Source organism: Motacilla alba, chromosome 4 (assembly GCF_015832195.1).
Source record: "Motacilla alba alba isolate MOTALB_02 chromosome 4, Motacilla_alba_V1.0_pri, whole genome shotgun sequence".
Classification (NCBI taxonomy): domain Eukaryota; kingdom Metazoa; phylum Chordata; class Aves; order Passeriformes; family Motacillidae; genus Motacilla; species Motacilla alba.
The window spans coordinates 42213342-42233460 of NC_052019.1; the positions used below are offsets into that span (position 1 = coordinate 42213342).

The window sequence follows — 20119 nt, forward strand, 5'->3', positions numbered from 1 at the left end:
GTCAAAGAATCACAGAATGAGTGAGGTTGGGTTAGGGTTAGGAACCAAAAGGGTCATCGGGTCCCACCTCCCTGCTCAAGCAGGGTCATCACAGAGCACATGGCACAGGATTGTGTCCAGATGGTTCTTGTATCATTATCTCCATGCTCAGCTTTTCATTTCATGGCAATTAAGAGGACTGAAGAAATAATGGCAAGGATGAACACAGGTTAGATGGCAGAGGAAGTGAAAAGAGACTACTGTAATGAGGACTGAAGAAAGAAGAAATGCTACAGTGATACAGCAGCTCTGTGTGGTGCTGGTGTTAGGACATACATATAAAAAACCCCCCATATATATAAAACATATATGCCCTAACAAAGAATTCAGCAAGTGTTTTGGAGCTGATTTGGCCAGGTAGGCAAATGCTGTTCACTCTGCTGTGTTTTTTGGTTTTGAGTCTGCAGGCATAATGGTGGGATCTAGGCTATATAAAACTGTTTGAGATACTTCCATATGCAGACAGACTGTATGTGATTAAACTGAAAAAAACCCCTGGATTTACATATTTTACATCACTCCTCATGTCTTTCAATATTTTTTACTCATTCAGAGGTTAATTGCCTAGCATTTCAAGCCAATCTGACTGCTTTTGCTTTGAACCTGATCTCCCTGCTGCCTTGCTCTTTCAGTGCTGATCTCAGCCTCGATGGTGTTTTTGCAGGGAGAAACCTCCCTTTCCCTGATTTTTCTCTGGTAAGAGTTACATGATGTGACCTCTGCTTGGGGCAATGTCTGAATAGCTTGTGATTGGAATGGCGAGTTCCAGCAGATGGACATTTTCTATTGCTCTTTATCTGTATAGGGCCTGTTCATGTCACAGCTGACCTCACACTTTGGTCATATTTTTTTGACAATGAACTGTAAAAATTTACTGTTTGGAAGGAATAGTTTTCTGTGAAGGGTATCAGAACAAGAGATTTGTACTCTGCTAAAAAGAAGTTGTAAACAATTCTATCTACATGAAAAATGTAGAGCTTAAAGATTAGGATATGAGGACTCAGAAAAAGAGTTTATTAACCTAAACTCTGAAGAACAAGGATTCAGGTAGAAATGCTGCTGCTTCCTTTATTTCTGTTAGTAGCTCTTCTTAAACACAAGCAAACAAAAAATATGCAGAGTGTTAAAAGATAGAGGGATATTCTTCAGACTTAGGGTTCTTTATCTCTAACTCTGTTCTGAGGGTGGTGTGAATGATTTACTACAGAAAACTGCAAGGACAATCAAAGTTGCTCAGCAATGAAAATTCAACCTAGAGCCCCTTATTTTTGTTCCTAAAAAACTCTAGGTCACCATTCATATATCTCTATTTACATATTGAACAGATAGATGTTGATTCCAGAGCTTTTCTAGTAAATATCTTACAATTATATTGACAAATGCAGAAAATGGCATGTCAAAATTGGCATACTTTTTCTTTTGGCAGACAGATTTTGACAGCTAAACCCTTAATAGAAAAATTCTGGTTTCTAAAACATATTATGTAACTGCTAAAATAAAAAAGGTATCAGATCATTGTAATAGCAATGTTTCCTCTCATTTTTTATACTTAAGTCTTTTCCTGTGGCATCCAGGACACTGACTATGAGCTCTATGATATAATAAAATAGCTAGTTGCCTCTAATGCTGTTTGAAAGAGCTCAGGTTGACTCATTCCATCATAGTTGCATGGAAACAATTACAATTTATTTAAATAATTTAAAACATTAAAATCAATGGCCATATATGCTAGACAATTTTGTAAGTCACTTGAAGAGAATAATTATTTGGAGGTTGTGATAATGCTTTTTGAACTTACTGTATTTTTGTTAAATGTGATGGTTCTGAGCAGGATAATTTATTGAGTTCCACATTTTCCCTTTTATTTTATTCCAAGCAGGATTTCTATTTCATGTCTCCTTCGTTCTATATTAAATTATTTGTCTTTTCATGGAATTTGGATTCTATGTGAATTGACACATTGGCACATAGTTTAATCTTTTCTTTCTTTTGTCGAAAGGTAACTAATTGAAATTCTGAAGGATATTTAATTTAAGGTAGTGTTCAAAAACCCAAATTGAATCCTGATAAATGGAGAAAAAAAAATAAACTCTTTCTGGTCATCTGTGGGTGATATGATGCACAAAAACCAAAAAAAATTAGGTATGACTTCAGGTAAGAGAGAAGTCCAATGATTCCTCTGAGTTTGCAATTAGAGAAAGTCTAAGCAATTGGGAAAAAAATCTCATAATTTTGTTTAGGCAGGTAAAGTTGTTAGCAGATGTGTAATTTACTGAGGAAGGAGGGATAGACAGTGTTTTGTCTATGAATTTGTAATATAGGAAAAATCATGGAGAATTATTCTTATTGTCTACTAAACTAATGAACAAGCACCTAACCTAGCATGTAGTAATATCAATACTATAAAATTAGAACAAAACAAAACCTTTTAGGGTAAACATGATGAAAATGTCTTATTGCTTCCATAGGTACATCACTTCTAACAGTAGAAGCCTATGAACACAAATTTACAGGAGAAGACATAAAATACAGTATCTTCAGTGACCAGGAAATATTCTCCATACACCCTGTTACAGGTACATTTTATAATTTTTTCAGGTGTCTGTGTTCATTTTGGACAATCGGCAAGTTCCTACCACAAGAACAAGGGCTAGATATCTTAAGAGTATTGCCTAGTAATAATTCTGTTACCATGAGCAGGTCATTAGTAAATCCAGGCACTGTCATAAACTTGACGTAAAAAGAAATTGAGCACGAGTGTACCTGTTTGAAACACTCAGTTCTGATTTACTATTGATCATCACGTGTTGGGAGTTGATAAATTACTGCTTTGTGATACCAGCTGAGATTCCAACTTGTTTCTCATCATACAGTTTCCCAAAAACTCAATAAACAAAATCCTTCAAAACACTTCTAAAGTAGAAGCATTAGACTATTGTTGATTTTAATGCTCTTTGTTTTAGGCGAACATCAGCACATTTTCAAATCAGGTCTGGTTTGGGTTTTTTTGGTGATTGTATTTGTGTTCTGCAGGAGTTCTACTTTCACCTGCTCTTCTGTCAGGAATTCCAGGTGCAGAAGGGTGAGGTGTTCCCCATGTACATTTACATTTTTTCCTCTAAGGCTCGTCAGAGAGCACAGCTACCCTGGTTACCTCTCACCTCCTGAACATCTGCAATAAGTATGCCTTCTGAATAGCTGCAGTCTCTCTTTTTGGGATGGCATATAGACAGCGTAAGCAGTTTTTCTCAGAAACAGTGTAAATATTTGTACCCTTAATAAATAGCTTTATCCCTGAGTTTCTGAAGACTTTAACCTCTCATTATCCTGACATCTCCAGGCAACAAATGGCATACCACTAGAATAATTTTTTAGATGAGGGGTGCTTGAAGTGCATACTTTGATTTTTAAGTCCTTCTTATTTCACTGAAATAAAACTAGTGAGATTAGCTTTAAAGAACATCTTAGACCCAGACAGGTTTTTTACTGAGGAAGTGAATCTCCAATATGACCTTAAAAAAAAGAAAATTCAAATGGTATTTTCTCTTTTTTTTATCAAGCTAGGCTAAAAAATGGTTACACAATGCTTTGAAGGGTCTCATGAGCACTGTCCTCACAAACAGGAATGGAATTTCTATAGCAGTGAATGTCACAAGTCTTCTTTTGAGACATTTGATCCATTGTGGTTTCTTCTGTTTCCTTTCCTCTGAAGCCTCTCTTGTGTTTCTTAGAAAAAATTAATTGAAGTTCAACCTTTAAGGACTTTTGAAGAGCAGTGCTTACATTAGCATAATTTTGACACCAGTAATTCTCTACTCCTTGCTTCTACAGCCAAGTATTTTGAGCTGTATCAATGCCCTGTCTGTAATTCACGTTCTGAGCAGCCAAAGGTCTGCTCTACTTGCTTTTTCTAGCACTGATGTTAATTAACCACACTTTGGAGAAGACTTTCTACCATTTCCAAATTTTTTATTATGCTCTAGAATTGTAGAAAGAGTAGGAGGTGACTCAAAGACATGAACTAGTCTGTCCCCCTGATGCAGGAGGGGAATCAGTTGTGCCAAAGTATGACAGAAATTTGTACTGTCCTTAAAAACCATCAGGGACAGTGATTCTGCAAACCCTCTCAAAAGTCTGCAAAAGTCTTGGCAGTTGGAAAGTTTTTATTCATATTTATCTGAATGTTTGCTGAAATGTTTCAAACTTATTACTTCTTAATCTAGTAAGAGTAGACGTAAGACAAAGGCAACCCCCCTATTATTTCCTTATTTGAAGATTATTACCCTGTTTTTTCTTTAAGTACACTTCTGAAGAATGAGCAATTTGGTTCTTTCACACATTCCTCCTAGGTGGTGTACCTTGAACTTGATTATTTGTTTCAGTCTACACTAGAGCCTCTCAGTTTGCTCTCTGTCATGTGGAAATGTATTTCTTCTGCCACTGTTTTCTTTTCTCTGTAAACAGAATGTGATATTTTAAAGTGTTGTGCTGAAAATAAAACACCTTTGAAATATTTATGTCCAAGATGCAGGTCCGTAAACAATAGTTAATGTTTGCTTATCCTAGAAAATAAAAAATAAAAAGCACTAGTTTGGGAAGCCACAGTTGATGCATTTTTATGATCGCCTAAGTTTGAGATAAGATTCATGACATCCTTACTGAAAAGTCTATGCAAAACTGAGTTTGAATTCTAATGAAAATTAATATACAAATCAAGTATGTTTTATGCTTAGATTTAATGGAGAATTATGAGTATGTTCCTAGGACACTGAAACAATGACTATGGATTTCCATGGACATTTTATACTTAATGTGGAGGTGGCCAGTTGTCCTTACCATCTCAATAAGTCTCATTCTTTGTTTATTTTTGAGAGAATAACAGCTCAGGGGAGGGGGCTTGCTGCATCAGAAGGAGTGAGTGTTTTGCCTGTGTATCAGTCAGATACAGAAATTGCTACAGCTGTTGTCTGATATGGATTTTCAGTGGAGGGGTAGATCTAGCCACTGTCAGATGAAGGGACAGAGTCTCTTCTGACATATCTGTGTCACTGTCATGTGCCGAGGAGGAAACATCATGCGGACACTTTGTCTCTATTCCTCTGCTAATGAATTGGCTTCATTTTTGGAAATTGTCAGTGTAGTGGTGCAAACTTAGCTATCCAAGATTTATTCAGTAACTAGCATGTTGGGGTGATGGTAGGTAGAAAAAGGACAAAATGGCAAGCTTGCTGGAGTTTTGCCATGTGTTCAATGGAGGTGATCATATATGTTTGGAATTTCATAACTGCATTTGTACATGTTTTTTCCTGAATGAGTATGTCACCTCTTGATTTTTTTTTTTCTTGTAATAAACCAGGCACAATCACAGTAAAAGAGCCAAAGTACCTTGATTATGAAGATAAGTGTAAAATACATCTTACAGTTGTGGCTGAAAATAGCTTCAGTTCAGTGTTCTGTGGAGTGACAGTTTTAATTCAAGATGTGAATGACAATACGCCTAAATTTGAGCAAAGCTATTACAAAGCGTCAATATGGGAGGGCCAGAGTCCTAAAACAGACATCATACAGGTAAGTGGAAGTATATCTTCCCAAGCATAGTGCTGTAGTTAAAAAGAAGTTTGGCTAATCTGTTCATCACTACAGTCCTGTTAGCTCTGTCCTGAACCACTCTGTTTAAAAACTGGGGGGTAGGGCTCTTGGTGTTGCTACAAGTCTGCTTGGATATCTAAAATATTACATGATTCTTTTTTCTAGACCATATTTCAGAGCAGATTATTCATTCAGGTCTGTTGAGCTGAAAGAGAATTCTGTATCTTCTGGACAACTGTGCATCTGGAATTTAAATTCTCTTTTTGAAAAAATTATGTTTCTATCTTCAAGCAATTGAAAAATACCATTCAAATCTGTGGTTCTGGTTACAATATAGGCTGGGTTTTGTATTAATGCCTCTACTGAAAGAGCTATAGCAATAAAAAGAATACTTTCTACTCATCAGACTAGTAGAGTCAAACCCAAGTGTTCAATTTAAAATCTGATGCCTAAAGAGCAGCTTGTCTTAATTTAAATGTGCAAACACTTCTTCCTCTGAATGGGTCCATTCTCCCAAAATGTTTCCAGCTGGCCGTGTTAGAGCAAAAGAAGACATCAGTTGGACTAGAAGAACTCATAATTTCCTCAGTGCATGTTCTTGCATTGCAAGTTAGGTCGCGGTGAGGGTCATGTTAGGTACTAAAGATATTCCCTCTCTAGAGAATAAATAAATGAAAATCTACAAATGCCTCTAGGGCAAAGTGATTAGAAACTGATGGACATTCTATTTAGAGAAACATATGTCTAGGAATGGAGAAAAATCAAAAGGCAGTCAAGCCAGATGTGTAATCAAAATTTTATGACAGAATACATTCTATTATGTTTCCTTTATTCAATCTGACTGGTTGCCTCTGCTATGTTTTGGATCCCAGACTCATTATAATGCTTGTTCAGCAACAAAAAAATACAAAGATGACTCTTCAAAGAGTAAGATGACTCTTTGAGAAACCTGTTCACTGCTGCTCAATGTTCCTTATTCCGTTGGCAGAACTCTACAGATTGTTGCTGCCCTTTTTACATTTTCTGGTTGGTATTTTTGAAAGGTAATTAATGAACTATTCCATGAAAGCTCTAAAACTATAGTATTGTAATTATTTTATCCTTTGTCTGTTTGTATAGCAGCAGTACTTTAAAGGTCAGTCCTGTACCACTGAGAGAGTGCATTTTTATATGCTCAATAGGGAGAGCATTCTAACAGCAGCCTAATAGTAAAATGATTGCATTCAGCCCCAATGCTTTACGTAGCTGAATTTCAAATTACTCATTCATGTGCAGCCCATTGCAGTTCATGAGCAGATTGTGTGACCTTACACAACACTGAAGCTGGTGACAAAGATGATGATTTATTTAAATACGTGCAGTTGAAAGGAAAGTAATCAGAAATATGTGACTGTAGTATAAGGGTTTTCCTTCTGAAATCATGTTCTACTGTTTTTAATTAAGCCTCAGGTTTGCTCACAAACAGGTATTTGCAACTGACCTTGACAGTGGGCTGAATGGAGAAACTGAATACTCAATTGTATCTGGTAATGAAAATGCAACGTTTATAATTGATTCAGCGCGAGGAATTCTAGCAACTGATACAGGCCTAGATTATGAAAACGTTTCATCTTACAGGTTTGTATTTAAGGTTGTCATAAAAATGTATTCTTTTTGTCTAGACTAACTTGAGAATATTAATGTTACATATTTCATAGTTTCCTGTGGATATCCATTACCCACAGAACCTGGGTGCAAGCCAGACAGCACTGGGAACAGCTCTAAAGCTGCCCATTTGTACTATAGATTCTTGTAGTTACCAAATTTAGAGAAAGAAATGTAGTCTAGTTTAATCAATGACAACATTTATTGATATAAGTGTGATTATTCACTATAGGAACAATGACAGTTCCTGGATTTTAGTTTATTAATATCTGTACAGCCATTCCCTCTCTAGAAATGTACTTTTTATAAAGATACAGGGAAAACACTCAAATTAAATCCAAGAAATAGAGATATATTCTCATTTTTATTTGGTAGATAGTGCAAGACAGGTTAGAGATAGAAACAGTTTAAAAAGTGTCTTTGTCACATTATTGAGTAGAAACTTTGAACTAAGTATTAAGTTTTTCCAGTTTTTCTGCAACTCTGAATAAATATGGCCAAGTGGGTGTGACAGATTTTCTTTATGGGTCATGCCATAGTTGGAATTAGAAAGCAAATAAATAATGCCTTGAAGAGAAAATATGACTGAAGATTCATTAATAGAGCCATTTTAAGTCTAGCAGTCTCCACAAAAAGTAGTATTTCTGTGTATGTGTCAGTAGAAAATTATTTTTTCCATCTGATTGTGGTATCAGTTGAAATATTTGCATGTTTTCCCGTCCTGTGGGACTTCAAAGTTTTAAATATCCAATAAGAATTCTTACGAATGAGAATAACTTGTAGAAAACCACATCCAAGAATATAGATAGAGTGCTTTTTTTAATATCAGGCTGATTTGATAGTAATGTCCCAAAAATACTTTGTTTTAACTTAATACATGGGACACTTAATTTGGAGGGTTTTTTTCAGTTTTTCACTGAATCAAAAACATCAATTCTGATTTTCAAAAAATTTAACTAATGCATTTTATTTGTAACTATTACTTTAACAGAACACCTGGAATAAGCCCTTCAAAGGAAGGATGTTTAGTTTTGGTGAAATGTTGAACACGGGAGCATAATAATTCTCATATCTCACTTTAAATAGGAGCCTTATTTATTTCTGTATTTTTGTTAGAATTCTAGACTTCCAGTTTGACAGTTTGTTCAGGCAATCTGTGGCTTCATATTCCTTCTCTCTAAAACAAGTTATTAATCTGGACATTGTTAGATGAAAAGTGAATAGCAAAAGAAGCTTTCAAAACTATTTCCTGTTTGATGTCAAAATGTTACTGTTGGTTTTTTCCAATTTGCAAGGAGTTGCTTATATATGTGAATTGAACTTTTTCATCCCCAGAAGTTCTAAGTCCGTTTCAACAGGGCTTATAATGGAAGTGTTGACAGAACCTTAATTTTAATGCCACAGCTAAAATGTTTTTATGAGAGGGTTTTTTTCCCTGAAACCTTAGAAAGTGATTATTTTTAGTAAAATATTTCCATATGTATGCCTTACCAATATTCATTCTAGAAAAAAATACACTTTCTATATGAAATTATGCATGGTCACTGATTGAATACTAGCCTGCAATTTAAGTTATCTTCTGTTGGATCAGAAACCACAAGGATACCCAGAGTAGAGCTGGTGTGGTCAAGGAATGGAAATGCTGTAAGCCACAGTTTGAGTTACAGCCTTGGTATTCCATATTTTCAAGTGAACATTTAGGGAGTATAATATCTATTTGACTCTTTTTAACTGTTACTTAGAAGAAATATGGAGAAACAAAGTGTTCAGGAGATCTTCGGGGAAAAAAAAAATGTGGTGCAACATGAAACAGTTGTTAGTACATAAAACATTTAATTGAGATGCCAAGCTTTAGCCTAGCTCGTTATTTCCTTTTTTCCTTTTTTTTTTAAGATCACCTATTGAGTTAGATTTATTTTTTAATTCATTTCTGGAATCTTCCCCACTGGGAAGTGGTAAAATCTTCCGAATAATCTCAGCTTACATTTGCTTTTTATTGTTCAGAAGCTGCTTCCCACAAAGAGTGAACCTTTAATCTATTTTTATCATGTTGCTACTCCCCATTTTCTTTGCTACGTTGTTTGTGGAAATGAAAAGGTTGTTTACAGAATTTGCAACCCATCGTTATGCAGATGTGAAATGGAAGTTTAAAATCAAAACTCTTCTAATCTGACAGCAAGATTCTGATCCCACTAAAATCAGTGGGAACTTTGCCATTGTAAAATGGTGCATGTATTCAGGGTTTTTACTTTATCACTTGCATTTATAATGTAATAGAAGAGCTACTCTGTGTCTGCAGGCATTCTGGCTGAATACTATTTTGGATGTTTTTGTATTTTCCAATTTCCACATCCCTTTTGTCCCTTTATAAACAATGAAGAGAGTTAAGTTCCTGCAAATGATAATTTAGTACTAAGGTTTTAATTCCTGCTCTGAATTAGCAACAGGAGAACTGTGTCTTATTTTGAAAGAGTTGTTCAACCTCTAACATTTGGTATGAAACTGGATTAAATTAGTAGAGATGAACACTTCCTTTTCTTTGTATGATTTTACCATTCTTTTGCCATGTAGAATCTCCTAGACATTTTTCCTGCAAAACCAAAAAGTAAAATGGTGCACAGTCAACCTTACAGAAAGAAAGATGGAATTTAAGGGGTTGCAATGAGGAACAGAAATGGCTATTCTTTTGGGGTTTAAAACTTCCCCTGCTTATAATAGTGGTGGATAATTCAGTGATTTCTGATCAGAAGTGACAATTAGTGTCTCCTTTAATTGTAGATTGGTTGTACAAGCTGCTGATAAAGGAAACCCCAGGCTCTCTGCTACTACTATTGTGAAGATACAAGTGTTAGATGTTAATGACAACGCTCCAGTTGTCCAACCACTAGGTGAAGTGGAGGTCCCAGAAAGTAAGTATGAAACTACAGCTAAGTTTCCTTCCTAATACCTAAGGCTAGGAATTCTCAGATAATGTTTTAGTGCTTTTGGTAATTTGTCTAACCAAACAACTGTAGTAAAACTTATAATGGATAGTATTAAAGCTGAAATATCAAAGCAAATTTTGATCTGCTTTTTTTCTCAGAGTCATTATTTTTAATCTTTATACATTGTGAATAGTTTGGAATAAAACCATAGGCTATTTAGAAGGAGGGAAAAATCTGCAGAAATACAACTTTAAAATCTGTTCATTTTCAGTATTGTACTCTTCATATGTCTTTGATTTCTGCTCTTCTCCAATAAAAATGTTTGGTGTTAAAACCAGCATTGCTAGAAATGAGACATTTTGAACTTCATTGTGATGAAAGAAATCGTTCCTATAAATTTGAATGAAGTGTTACTCAAATTCTATAGCTATGTCCAGTTGATGATCATTAGGAGAAGGACTCAGGACCTCCTGAGTTCTCATCCCAGCATGCATCTTGTGTGTTGTGTGACATTAACTCAACATCTGCACAGCTTGAGTCCTGGGCCTGTAATTTTCAAATAGAGGCATCTTATATCTGAATGCATTAAGATACACAGCAGAAAAATTATAAACACCAGTACTCCTGTGAACAAAAGATAGCAAGTTTGTCTTTTCTGATGTATTTTAGTCTTTCCTAAATTTACCTGCCACTGGTAATGACAAGTACAGAATTCATAGATGCACAGCAGCTGCAAACTACAGGTTACTTAATTAGTATTTTGTATTCCATTTAAGAACACTTGCTTTAGGACATGGCACAGTAGTTTTGAGGCTTCATGCCCAAGGCATGCAAATGAGAAATGGTTTCGTTTCTGTTAGTTCGAGGCTTTGTGAAATGATCACCAGTGGGTTCAGTTTGCAATCTCTGGTACTGTCAAATTGGCCCATGACAAAAGCTGTCTGTATCCAGTTTCTCAATCTCATAGTATTATACCTTGATCTCTTCATATTTTTGTGCCATTTAGGTCTGTCTGAAGGCCTTGTTTCTCTCTAGTGGCCTTGTCCTCATTTGGAAAAGCTCCAGAATTGCCTTTGCTGGTTCTACACAGATGAGGGTCTCTTAATGCCTCAGTTAAATCTTCTTGTGGCATTGTTCAGTAAATCCATGTCACAAAAATGCTTGTGGAAAACCTTGTAAGTTTCTGCTGCTGGTGAAGAAACTGTTATGACTACACTGGATCTGGGAAAGTCTAAAGAAAACCCAAATTAAAATTGGGATAGGGCACATACCTTCGAAGAAATACACTACTGTTTCCATAGCTTTTCTGGATATTGTCATTATTGTAAAACACAAAGTTTAAATACATCAAAAGCGATACAGAAAGGTTACATCTATCCAAGATCCAATAGTACAAAATAGGCAAAATCTTCAGAAATGGTAACATTCTTTTAACTCTGACTTATTCTCAAAATTATTGTTTCAGATGCCCTGCCTGGTTTTATAGTGACTCAAGTGTCAGCAAGTGATGCAGACTCCAGGCCAGCACTTCATTTTGGTTTTATTTATGATAATAGTCCTGAAATGAAATTTGCCATTGATCAACACACTGGTGTCATCATAGTGGTGGAACCATTAGATTTTGAAGAAACTGCTGTGTATACGCTGCATATCATAGTTTCAGATTCTGTGCATCAAACAGAAGCAGAACTCACCATCCTTGTTTTGGACATCAATGATAACCCTCCAGTGTTTACTCAAGATTTTTATCAGGTGGGAACACAGCAAATGAACCATCAGCATGTGGTATCTTTCCATGTAGGATGATAAATAGTAGGAGTGCTTGTTCATATTTGTCTTTGAATGTATGTGAGCACTAAGAAGAAAGGTCTCTGCAAACTATTAGAGAGCAGAAACAGAGCAGAGCTCTTCTAGGGACCTCCAGCCCCTTCCTAAGAATTCTGGTAAAAGGACTGAGGAAACTGCTCAGTTTCAATGTTTGTGGTTTCTGTCTTCAGAAGGCAATTGGTGTGAATGCAAGCTCATAAACCATGCATTCATTGCTAGGAGTTACTGGATGCAGTCCAATCCAGTTTGGGAAGCAGGGTCCAGTGCTCAGAAATTCTTTCTTCTGAGAATGCTAAACAAGTTGGTACCTTTATACTGGCCCAGTTACTATGGCATGAATTTCTTCATTTTCAGTTACACAGCTCCACAGAGGTGTAGCAATTGCTCTTGTGGTCGATGATGCACATAAATTTTGCAACGTGTAATACTGCCTTATGGCTATGGCACTCACCTAGGGAGTGAAGGATATGAGTTTTGACCTCCTCAACATCCCTTGAGACTGAGGAGGGTACAGAGCTCACTTTTGGACTCCTGGGCAAGCATTTGAACTAGTACTGTTGTAGAAGTGAAGTTATCCATCAGTGAAAGCAAATCTTTTTGTAACTGTGGGCGGCTGTGGGCCATAAAGAAAAGTGGAGATTAAAGAAAGTGGAGCATATATAAAATAGAATCATTGAGTCATAGAATAGTTTGGGTAGCATCTACAAAAATTATCAAGTCCAAGTGCTTGACCACTTCAGGGCTGACCAAAAGCTAAAGCACATTGTTAAGGGCATTGGCAAATGCCTCTTAAACATGGACAGGCTTGGGCATTGACCACCTCTTGAAGAAACCAGTTCCTGTGCTTGACCACCCTCTATGTAAAGAAATGTTTCATCCTCGGGAAGAGGAGGCTCAGTCTTACCAATCTATTTAAATACTAGCGTGGGCAAGTAAAGATGGGCAAACCAAAATCTTCTCTGTTGTGTCCACTGACCAGGACAGAAGGCAGTGGGCACAAATGGATGTACAAGAAGTTCTGTTTAAACATCAATAAACTTTTTTTTCTTTCCTTCTTCAAATTCTAACAGTGTCTAAGCATTGGCACAGGTTGTCCAGAGAGGTTGGGGTATCTCTATCTCTGGAGATAGTCAAAACTCAGCAGTATGTAGTCATGGGCATCCTGTTTTAGGTGACCCTGCTCTGACCAAGGATTACACCTTGTAGGTACCTAACAACCCCAGCCATTCTGGAACTGAGCTGTTTGACTTGGTGCTTTTTGTGTGTGGTAGATGTCCTCAGAGCCAAAAATATGAGGCACCACAGAAGACTTGGTTTAAATAATGCTCCATTTGTAAGTCTCTGACAGTTTTAGTAAAGAAATAAGTCTAAGCATTTGGCCTAGTAAAGAATTTTCTACCTCTGAGCATTTGCAGGCACTGTAGACACTTGTGAAACTTTTGTGTGCCTGAGTGGACAGAATTTGTGTAAATTTCCCACTAAAAATCATAAATCCACATTCTGGAAAAAATGCATTATTAAAACTCAAGTGATTTTTAGACCTTTATTTTCCTCCATCCTCATATGTGTCTGATTTTGGAGAGTAGTTTAGGCATGTACTTGCTTGTGCAAGTGCCAGAATTTATTTTTTTTTTTGTAGATTGGAGTAGACATTGTAGGGAGCATTATTAATTGATTCAAAACAGTGTAGCTTTATTTACTATTTTAATGTAAACTACTGAGCTTCTCTTTCCACAGTCCTGATATTTTGATGTGTTGCTTGGCAAGTAAGATACACTGCTTCTTTTTGGTTGATGATATGTATAATTCCCTATTCATCATCCTGTGTTTTTTACCCTTTTATTGTTCCTTCAAGTGTTTTTGTATTTATGCTCCTCATATATAGCTTAATATATGTGTGTGGTTATTATATACATATAATCTCTCTGTTTAAATTACTTAAACTAACACTTCAAGTTATGACAGAGGCAGCTGCTATAGCATACTGTTCATTTGAAATTGGATTTATAAGGTGGAAGGAAACTTTGGTCACAAAAGTGCTATATGAAACTTGAAACAATGGAAATTCTTAAAAAGGGAATGGATTTTCTTGGTTTCCTAGAAGAAAAAAAAAGGAAGCATTTTGAAAAGTCCAAGTCTAGGAATAATCCAGTGGTGATTAAGTGCCCTAGTGCTGGAGTTTTCAGGGTGCACATACTGACTTTTTTAGCATTTAGCATTCAGTCATATACTCCAGAGACTGCAGACTGTATTCCATGTATGGAAATGAAGGGGTTTTTGAAAGCAAAGGGAAAAGCCTTTATTTGCAGTCCATAAGTGTACTCTTGAAAAAAGTGATTCATTTATTTTCTGAACTTGCTGTCATAATGAACTGGATGGATTTTACTACTGTTTAAAGCTTACTATGAATTTTTGCCATATTGAAGGCATAGTTTTCAATATATCAACTCTTTCTGGTTTTGTCACAGAAGAAAATGGGTAGGTCAAACTTCTTAGAAAGCTGGAAATTGTGTGGGTTTTACTGATAAGATCAAATAAAGGCAATTTTTTTAATATCGAAAATCTTTTCTTAAGCTCTATGTTTGCTTTATATGTCAGGTGAACTTGCCAGAGCTCATTTCTTTGGATGCCACTGTTCTGACACTCTCTGCCATAGATAGGGATTCTGAACATAATGGAATGATTTCCTACAAAATCCTCTCTTCCTCAGAGGGATTTTTCATCGATCACAAGAATGGTGAGTCTGCATGGTTTATTATTTCAGCTTTTTAAGTATAAATCAAAGAGTCCTATTCTGTTCTCACCTATTGCCAGTGATTACTTGAGTTCTGGAAGTTTGTGGTGGCCAAAGTTCATCATGCTTTTGCTAAATCTGCTGTTATCAGAGGGGAACTATGGTATCAAAGACTGGAGTTCTCAGTTTGTCCCCAAACTGTGCATATTTTTTCTGGACTAAATGCAGTATGTGTATTTGATACTGCATCATTGAGGGGAAGTCTTGCCTTCACAGCATTAGCTAGGATTTCTTAGCATCATGGAATAGTTTGGACATGATCTTTAATGGTCATCTAGTTCAACCTCCCTGCAATGAGCAGAGACATCTTCAAATAGGTCAGATTGTGTCCTGTCCAGCCTGACCTTTAATGTTTCTGGGGATGAGGCATCTACCACCTTTCTGGGCAATCTGTTCCAGTGTTTCATCACCCTCATTGAAAAAAAAAAAAACCTGTTCCTCATATCTGATGTGAATTTGCCCTCTTTTGGTTGAAAACCATTATCTCTTGTCCTATCATAAAAGGGCTTACTAAAATGTCTGTTTCCATCCTTATAAACCCCCTTTAGAGCCAAAATAAGGTCTCCCTGGAGCCTTCTCTGGGCTGAACTATCTCAGCCTTTTCTCAGGAGAGGGGCTCCAGTCCTCTGATCATTTTTATGGCTCTCCTCTGGACTTGCTTCAAGGTCCATGTGTTTTCTTTGCTGAGAAACTCCAGAGCTGGATGCAGCACCCTAGCTGGACTCTAACAAGAGCAGAGGGACTGAATCATGTCCTTCTCCCTGCTGCCCATGCTTCTTTTGGTGCAGCCCAGGATACAATTGGCTTTCTGGGCTGTAAGTGCACATTGATGGGTCATGTCCAGTTTTCCATCTACTAGTACCTCCAAGTCCTTGTCCTCATGGCTGCTCTCGATCCCTTCCTCCCCCACCCTCTGTTGATATCAAAAGTTGCCCTGATTCATGTGCAGTGCAAAGATTCATTGCACTCATCTTTGTTAACTTCATGCGGTTCATGGACCCACTTCTTGAGCTTGTCCAGGTCCACCTGGATGGCATCCCATCCTTCAGGCATGTCAGCTGCAGCACTCAGCTTGGTGTCATCTGCAAACTTGCTGAGGGTACACTCTATCCCACTGTCTGTGTCACTGGTATTAAACAGTACTGGCCCCAGACCCCTGGGGGATGCCACTTGTCACTGATGTTCACCCAGACATTGACCCACTACTCTCCAGGTGCAAGAGAGTAATTTTTTTGTGTACAGCTATTACAGCTGGGTCATTTTCAAATATGACTGTTTAGAATTAGCTTTAGGAGTCACATTTATTTGCCCGTGAAATGTGGACTTTTGTTAATTCTGTTTTATTTTCAGGTTCACTGTTTTCCACGGAACCAGTTATGCAGCTGAAAAATATTTCAATTATTCATCTCCTGATAGAGGCCATAGATGGTGGCAATCCCCCTCTGAGTGCAGTTACCTCCATAGAGGTGCATGTAGAAGATGTCAATAACTGTGCCCCTCGCTTCACAAAGGTTCTGTACAATCTCAGCGTGAGTGAGGATGCCTCAGTTGGAGAGAGTGTCCTCCTGTTCTCAGCCATCGACTGTGACTGGACACGTGACAAGATGTTTGTTGAATACTCTATTATTGGTGGCAATGCTGAGAATTTATTCTCTGTAGAAACAAGTGTCATGGGGTCGGAAACATCATACAAACTTGTTGGCAGTCTTGTTTTGAGCAGTGCCCTTGACAGGGAAACAGCTGCTTCTCACCAGTTGGTTCTCCTTGCCTCTGATCGTGGAACACCCTCCTTGAATTCAACTGCTACAGTGCTAATAACTGTGCTGGATGTTAATGATAACCCTCCAGTATTTAGCAGCCCAGAGTATCATGTTCATGTCAAAGAAAGCATCCCCATAGGCAGTCACATCACTGAAATTTCAGCAAAAGACCGTGATGCAGGCACTAATGCAGAAATCACATATGCTATCATCTCTGGAAATGACAGAGGGCATTTTTGCTTGGATGGTAGAACAGGATCTGTAAATTTGACGAAAATGCTGGATTATGAGGATACCATGAAGTTCACTTTGGTTATCCAAGCCACAGATGGAGGAACTGATGTAAAAAATATGGCTTTTGCTGTTATTCTTGTTAGTGTCCTAGATGACAATGATTATGCCCCACTTTTTTTGTTTCCCAGTCTGAGCTGCACTGTCAGTGAAAATCTGCCTACCTTTTCTTTTGTGTGTGCTGTTTGTGCATTGGATTTTGATAAAGGCTCCTATGGGCACCTTACCTACTCCATTCAGTCTTCATGTTTGGCTCATCGTGAAGCTGCTAGAGACCACGACATGTTCTTCATTGATCCTTTAACAGGAGATATTCATACAAAGCAAATGTTTGACTATGAAAGTCAAAATAGTTATTGTCTCATAATCCAAGCAAAAGACAAAGGTGATTCACTGGCTACCACTACAGTTCAGGTAGATATTGAGGGGAGAGATGAATTTGATCCCGTGTTTACACAAGAACATTATTTCTTTAATCTTCCTGAGAAGAATGAAGCAGGCCAGTTGATTGGTAGAGTGACAGCATCAGACAGTGATGGTGGACTGGATGGAGTTGTTCATTACTCCCTTCTAAAACCTTCTCCATTCTTCTCTGTGAATCAAACCAGTGGCAATATTTATTTGACTCAGACTGTTCACAGAAGGAAAAATGGCATCAAAAGGAATGATGATACACTGAAATTGCTGGTAAGAGCTCATAGCCCCAAAATTCTGTCAAGGTTCACAGCATGCACTATTTTTGTAAATGTTTCCAATTCTCCTGAGAGTGATCCCACATTGTCAGCACACAGCCTGACAGTGAGTGTTTCCATCTCATTGATGGTGTTTCTGCTGCTTGCCATCAGTCTTATCACACTTACTCTGAGACTTAAGCAGAAAGATCTGATGAATGCTTGTGTGAAAAGAAACCCAGTATCCTCCTCGGCTGCTGATGTGAATTCAATAAGAGAAGATGAGGACTGCCATAAAATCCAAAGTACCGAGAGCAGTATGCTTCCCATGGGTGCTATAGCAAAATGGCTGAGCCTAGCAGGACTCGGAGAGGGGAAGGATGATGATGTCTCCTGCAGGCATTCAGACTCCAGTGGCCATGGTTCTGCTGAAGGAGAGACTGCAGAGGATGAGGAAATCAAACGGATCTATGAGTGTCCTTGCAGAAAAAGCATTGGCTCAGCACTGAGTGAGCATGGCTCGCAGATGCCAGATTCGGGGATCCCAAGACAATCTGATCAGTTCTCCTATCATTCTGGAGAAACAGATGTCACAGCCACCATGCAAAGTATGGAGAATGTGCAGAGCATTAAAGGAGAAAGCAGAGAAGAAGCCTGTGACATAGCCTATGCACAAAAAGTCTTGTCTCAAACATTTACGAAAATTGCAATAAAAGAAGAAGGCAGGATGACAGACCTCACAAGAGACTATGTCCTGATGCCAGATAGGAAAGACTCTGGGTATGATTTGCTTGCAACTGTTGGCACCTCAGATGAGGATCTCAGAGGTGGTTATAACTGGGATTATGTGCTCAGCTGCCAACCCAGATTTCAACCTCTTGCCTCAGTGTTTAATGATATTGCAGAACTGAAAGATGAAAATGTTCACATTCACAGCTTCTCTCAGGAGAAGAAATCTCTTGTTTTCCCTCCTCCCTTGATAACATCAGTAGCACAGCCTGGCATAAGGACAGTGCCACCAAGAATGCCAAATATAACACCAGGGCAAGCTTTTAATAAATACCATTATCCTCCCATTATCCATAATCATGGATACCCTCAACCAACCATGACCCCCAGATTTTCTCCTACTCTCTCTTTACTTACCATGCAGACACCTTCTGCTTCTCCAGTAGTGTCTGATGGGAAAATAATAGGAACGTGTCTTATTGATCCAAGCTACGAGCTTGCAACAGAAGAAGAAATTCAGGTCTAGGTTATTCACTGACCGTATTTTATGGTAAAAAAAATATGGCTTAAAATGAATTTTGTTACTTTTTAACAGCAAAATATGCCTGTCAGAGCTGCATCACCTGTATTCTTTTTGTTTTCATGAGCCTAAAAAGTTAAAATGTAAAGTAGTCAGAAATTTGGTAATGATACCTCTTGTTCTTCCCAGAATACACTGTGAGAGCATGAGGCTTCTCTTTCAGCTCACAAGTGTGGTTTCCTATGTAAAACACACAGCCAAGTGCCCGATAACAAATTTGACCAATTTTACCATTTTTTCTTATACTTTAATAACAAATAAATGGAAGTAATTATTTATTGTGGAAAACATTTGTTAGCATACTGGTGGGTTCTGACTGATTCTGTGGTGTTAAGGAGAGTACTGGAGGGATGTGTAAGTACAGCAGGTGTGGGGGTGGACAAAGGATAAAACAAGGGTTCCTACTGAGCTCTTTTTCTAGTGTTTACCCAGGTTTCCCACATCTTGGCCTCTGGGTCCCAACGATCTGTTTGGCCTGTTTGGTTTCATCATGTGCAGTGGCTCCTCAGGGGGCTTTCTTAGCTATCTTTGTGCTGTGGAACCCACTCAGCAGGTTCTGTGCACCTTTTGTTTATCTCCTGGTTTAAAGCCAGCAAGTCACAATAATCTGCATAATGGATGACCTTTGGAAAACAGAATAATCAGTGATAAGATAAAAGCAACCATCTTTTCTATTACTAGATCTGAAGTAGATACCTATTGTCTTTTTGTTGCATTTCAGAGGATGCCCTGGGGCTCAGGCAACTGTAAGAACAGTGTTACAGTTCTGAAGGTTGTGTATGCCTCCAACCTGATCTTTGGTTCTTTGCTGGACCAAAGATCTCTGCAAGACCAGATAATCTGGCCTTGTTTGTTGTATGTATCATACACGTGGCATTCTGTGTACGTATGTATATCCAGACACATACACATGCTGTATATGCTTGTATATTGATCAATAAAATACAGAGACAATACATCTAGAATAACTGTTTTTTCTTCAAAGTGTGTTTCAAAGTCCTTAGCATCACATGTATTAAAACTGGGCTATAAGGAAGTGTCTAATTGATAGCTAGGAGTCTGCTACTACAAGCTGGATGTATACAGAGTTATATATTGTACAGGTCAAAACAGGTGGAGGGAAAGCATGCAGTATGGTTAGGCTGAGTGATTTTGTGGGATCAGTAGCATGTGTGCAGTGGCTGCTTTTCTCCAAGCAGGGAGGTCAACAATTGCAGCCTGTGGGCTCATAATCAGTCTTTGAATAAGATCCTGTTTCTGAGGTTACACTG

The 20119-nt window shown here is 37.8% G+C and overlaps 1 protein-coding gene across 1 annotated transcript in view; it reads left to right on the plus strand.

Annotated features, from left to right (window-relative positions):
• Positions 1-19786, plus strand: part of LOC119700910 (protocadherin-23-like) — a 101662-nt gene extending 81876 nt beyond the window's left edge. Inside the window, exons 14-20 of the mRNA XM_038136620.1 lie at positions 2508-2615; positions 5396-5607; positions 7094-7245; positions 10051-10181; positions 11662-11948; positions 14622-14760; positions 16168-19786. Coding sequence (XP_037992548.1) covers positions 2508-2615; positions 5396-5607; positions 7094-7245; positions 10051-10181; positions 11662-11948; positions 14622-14760; positions 16168-18794 — 3656 coding nt within the window. The 3' untranslated portion in view covers positions 18795-19786. The remainder of the gene's footprint in view (positions 1-2507; positions 2616-5395; positions 5608-7093; positions 7246-10050; positions 10182-11661; positions 11949-14621; positions 14761-16167) is intronic.
• Positions 19787-20119: the final 333 nt, after the last annotated feature.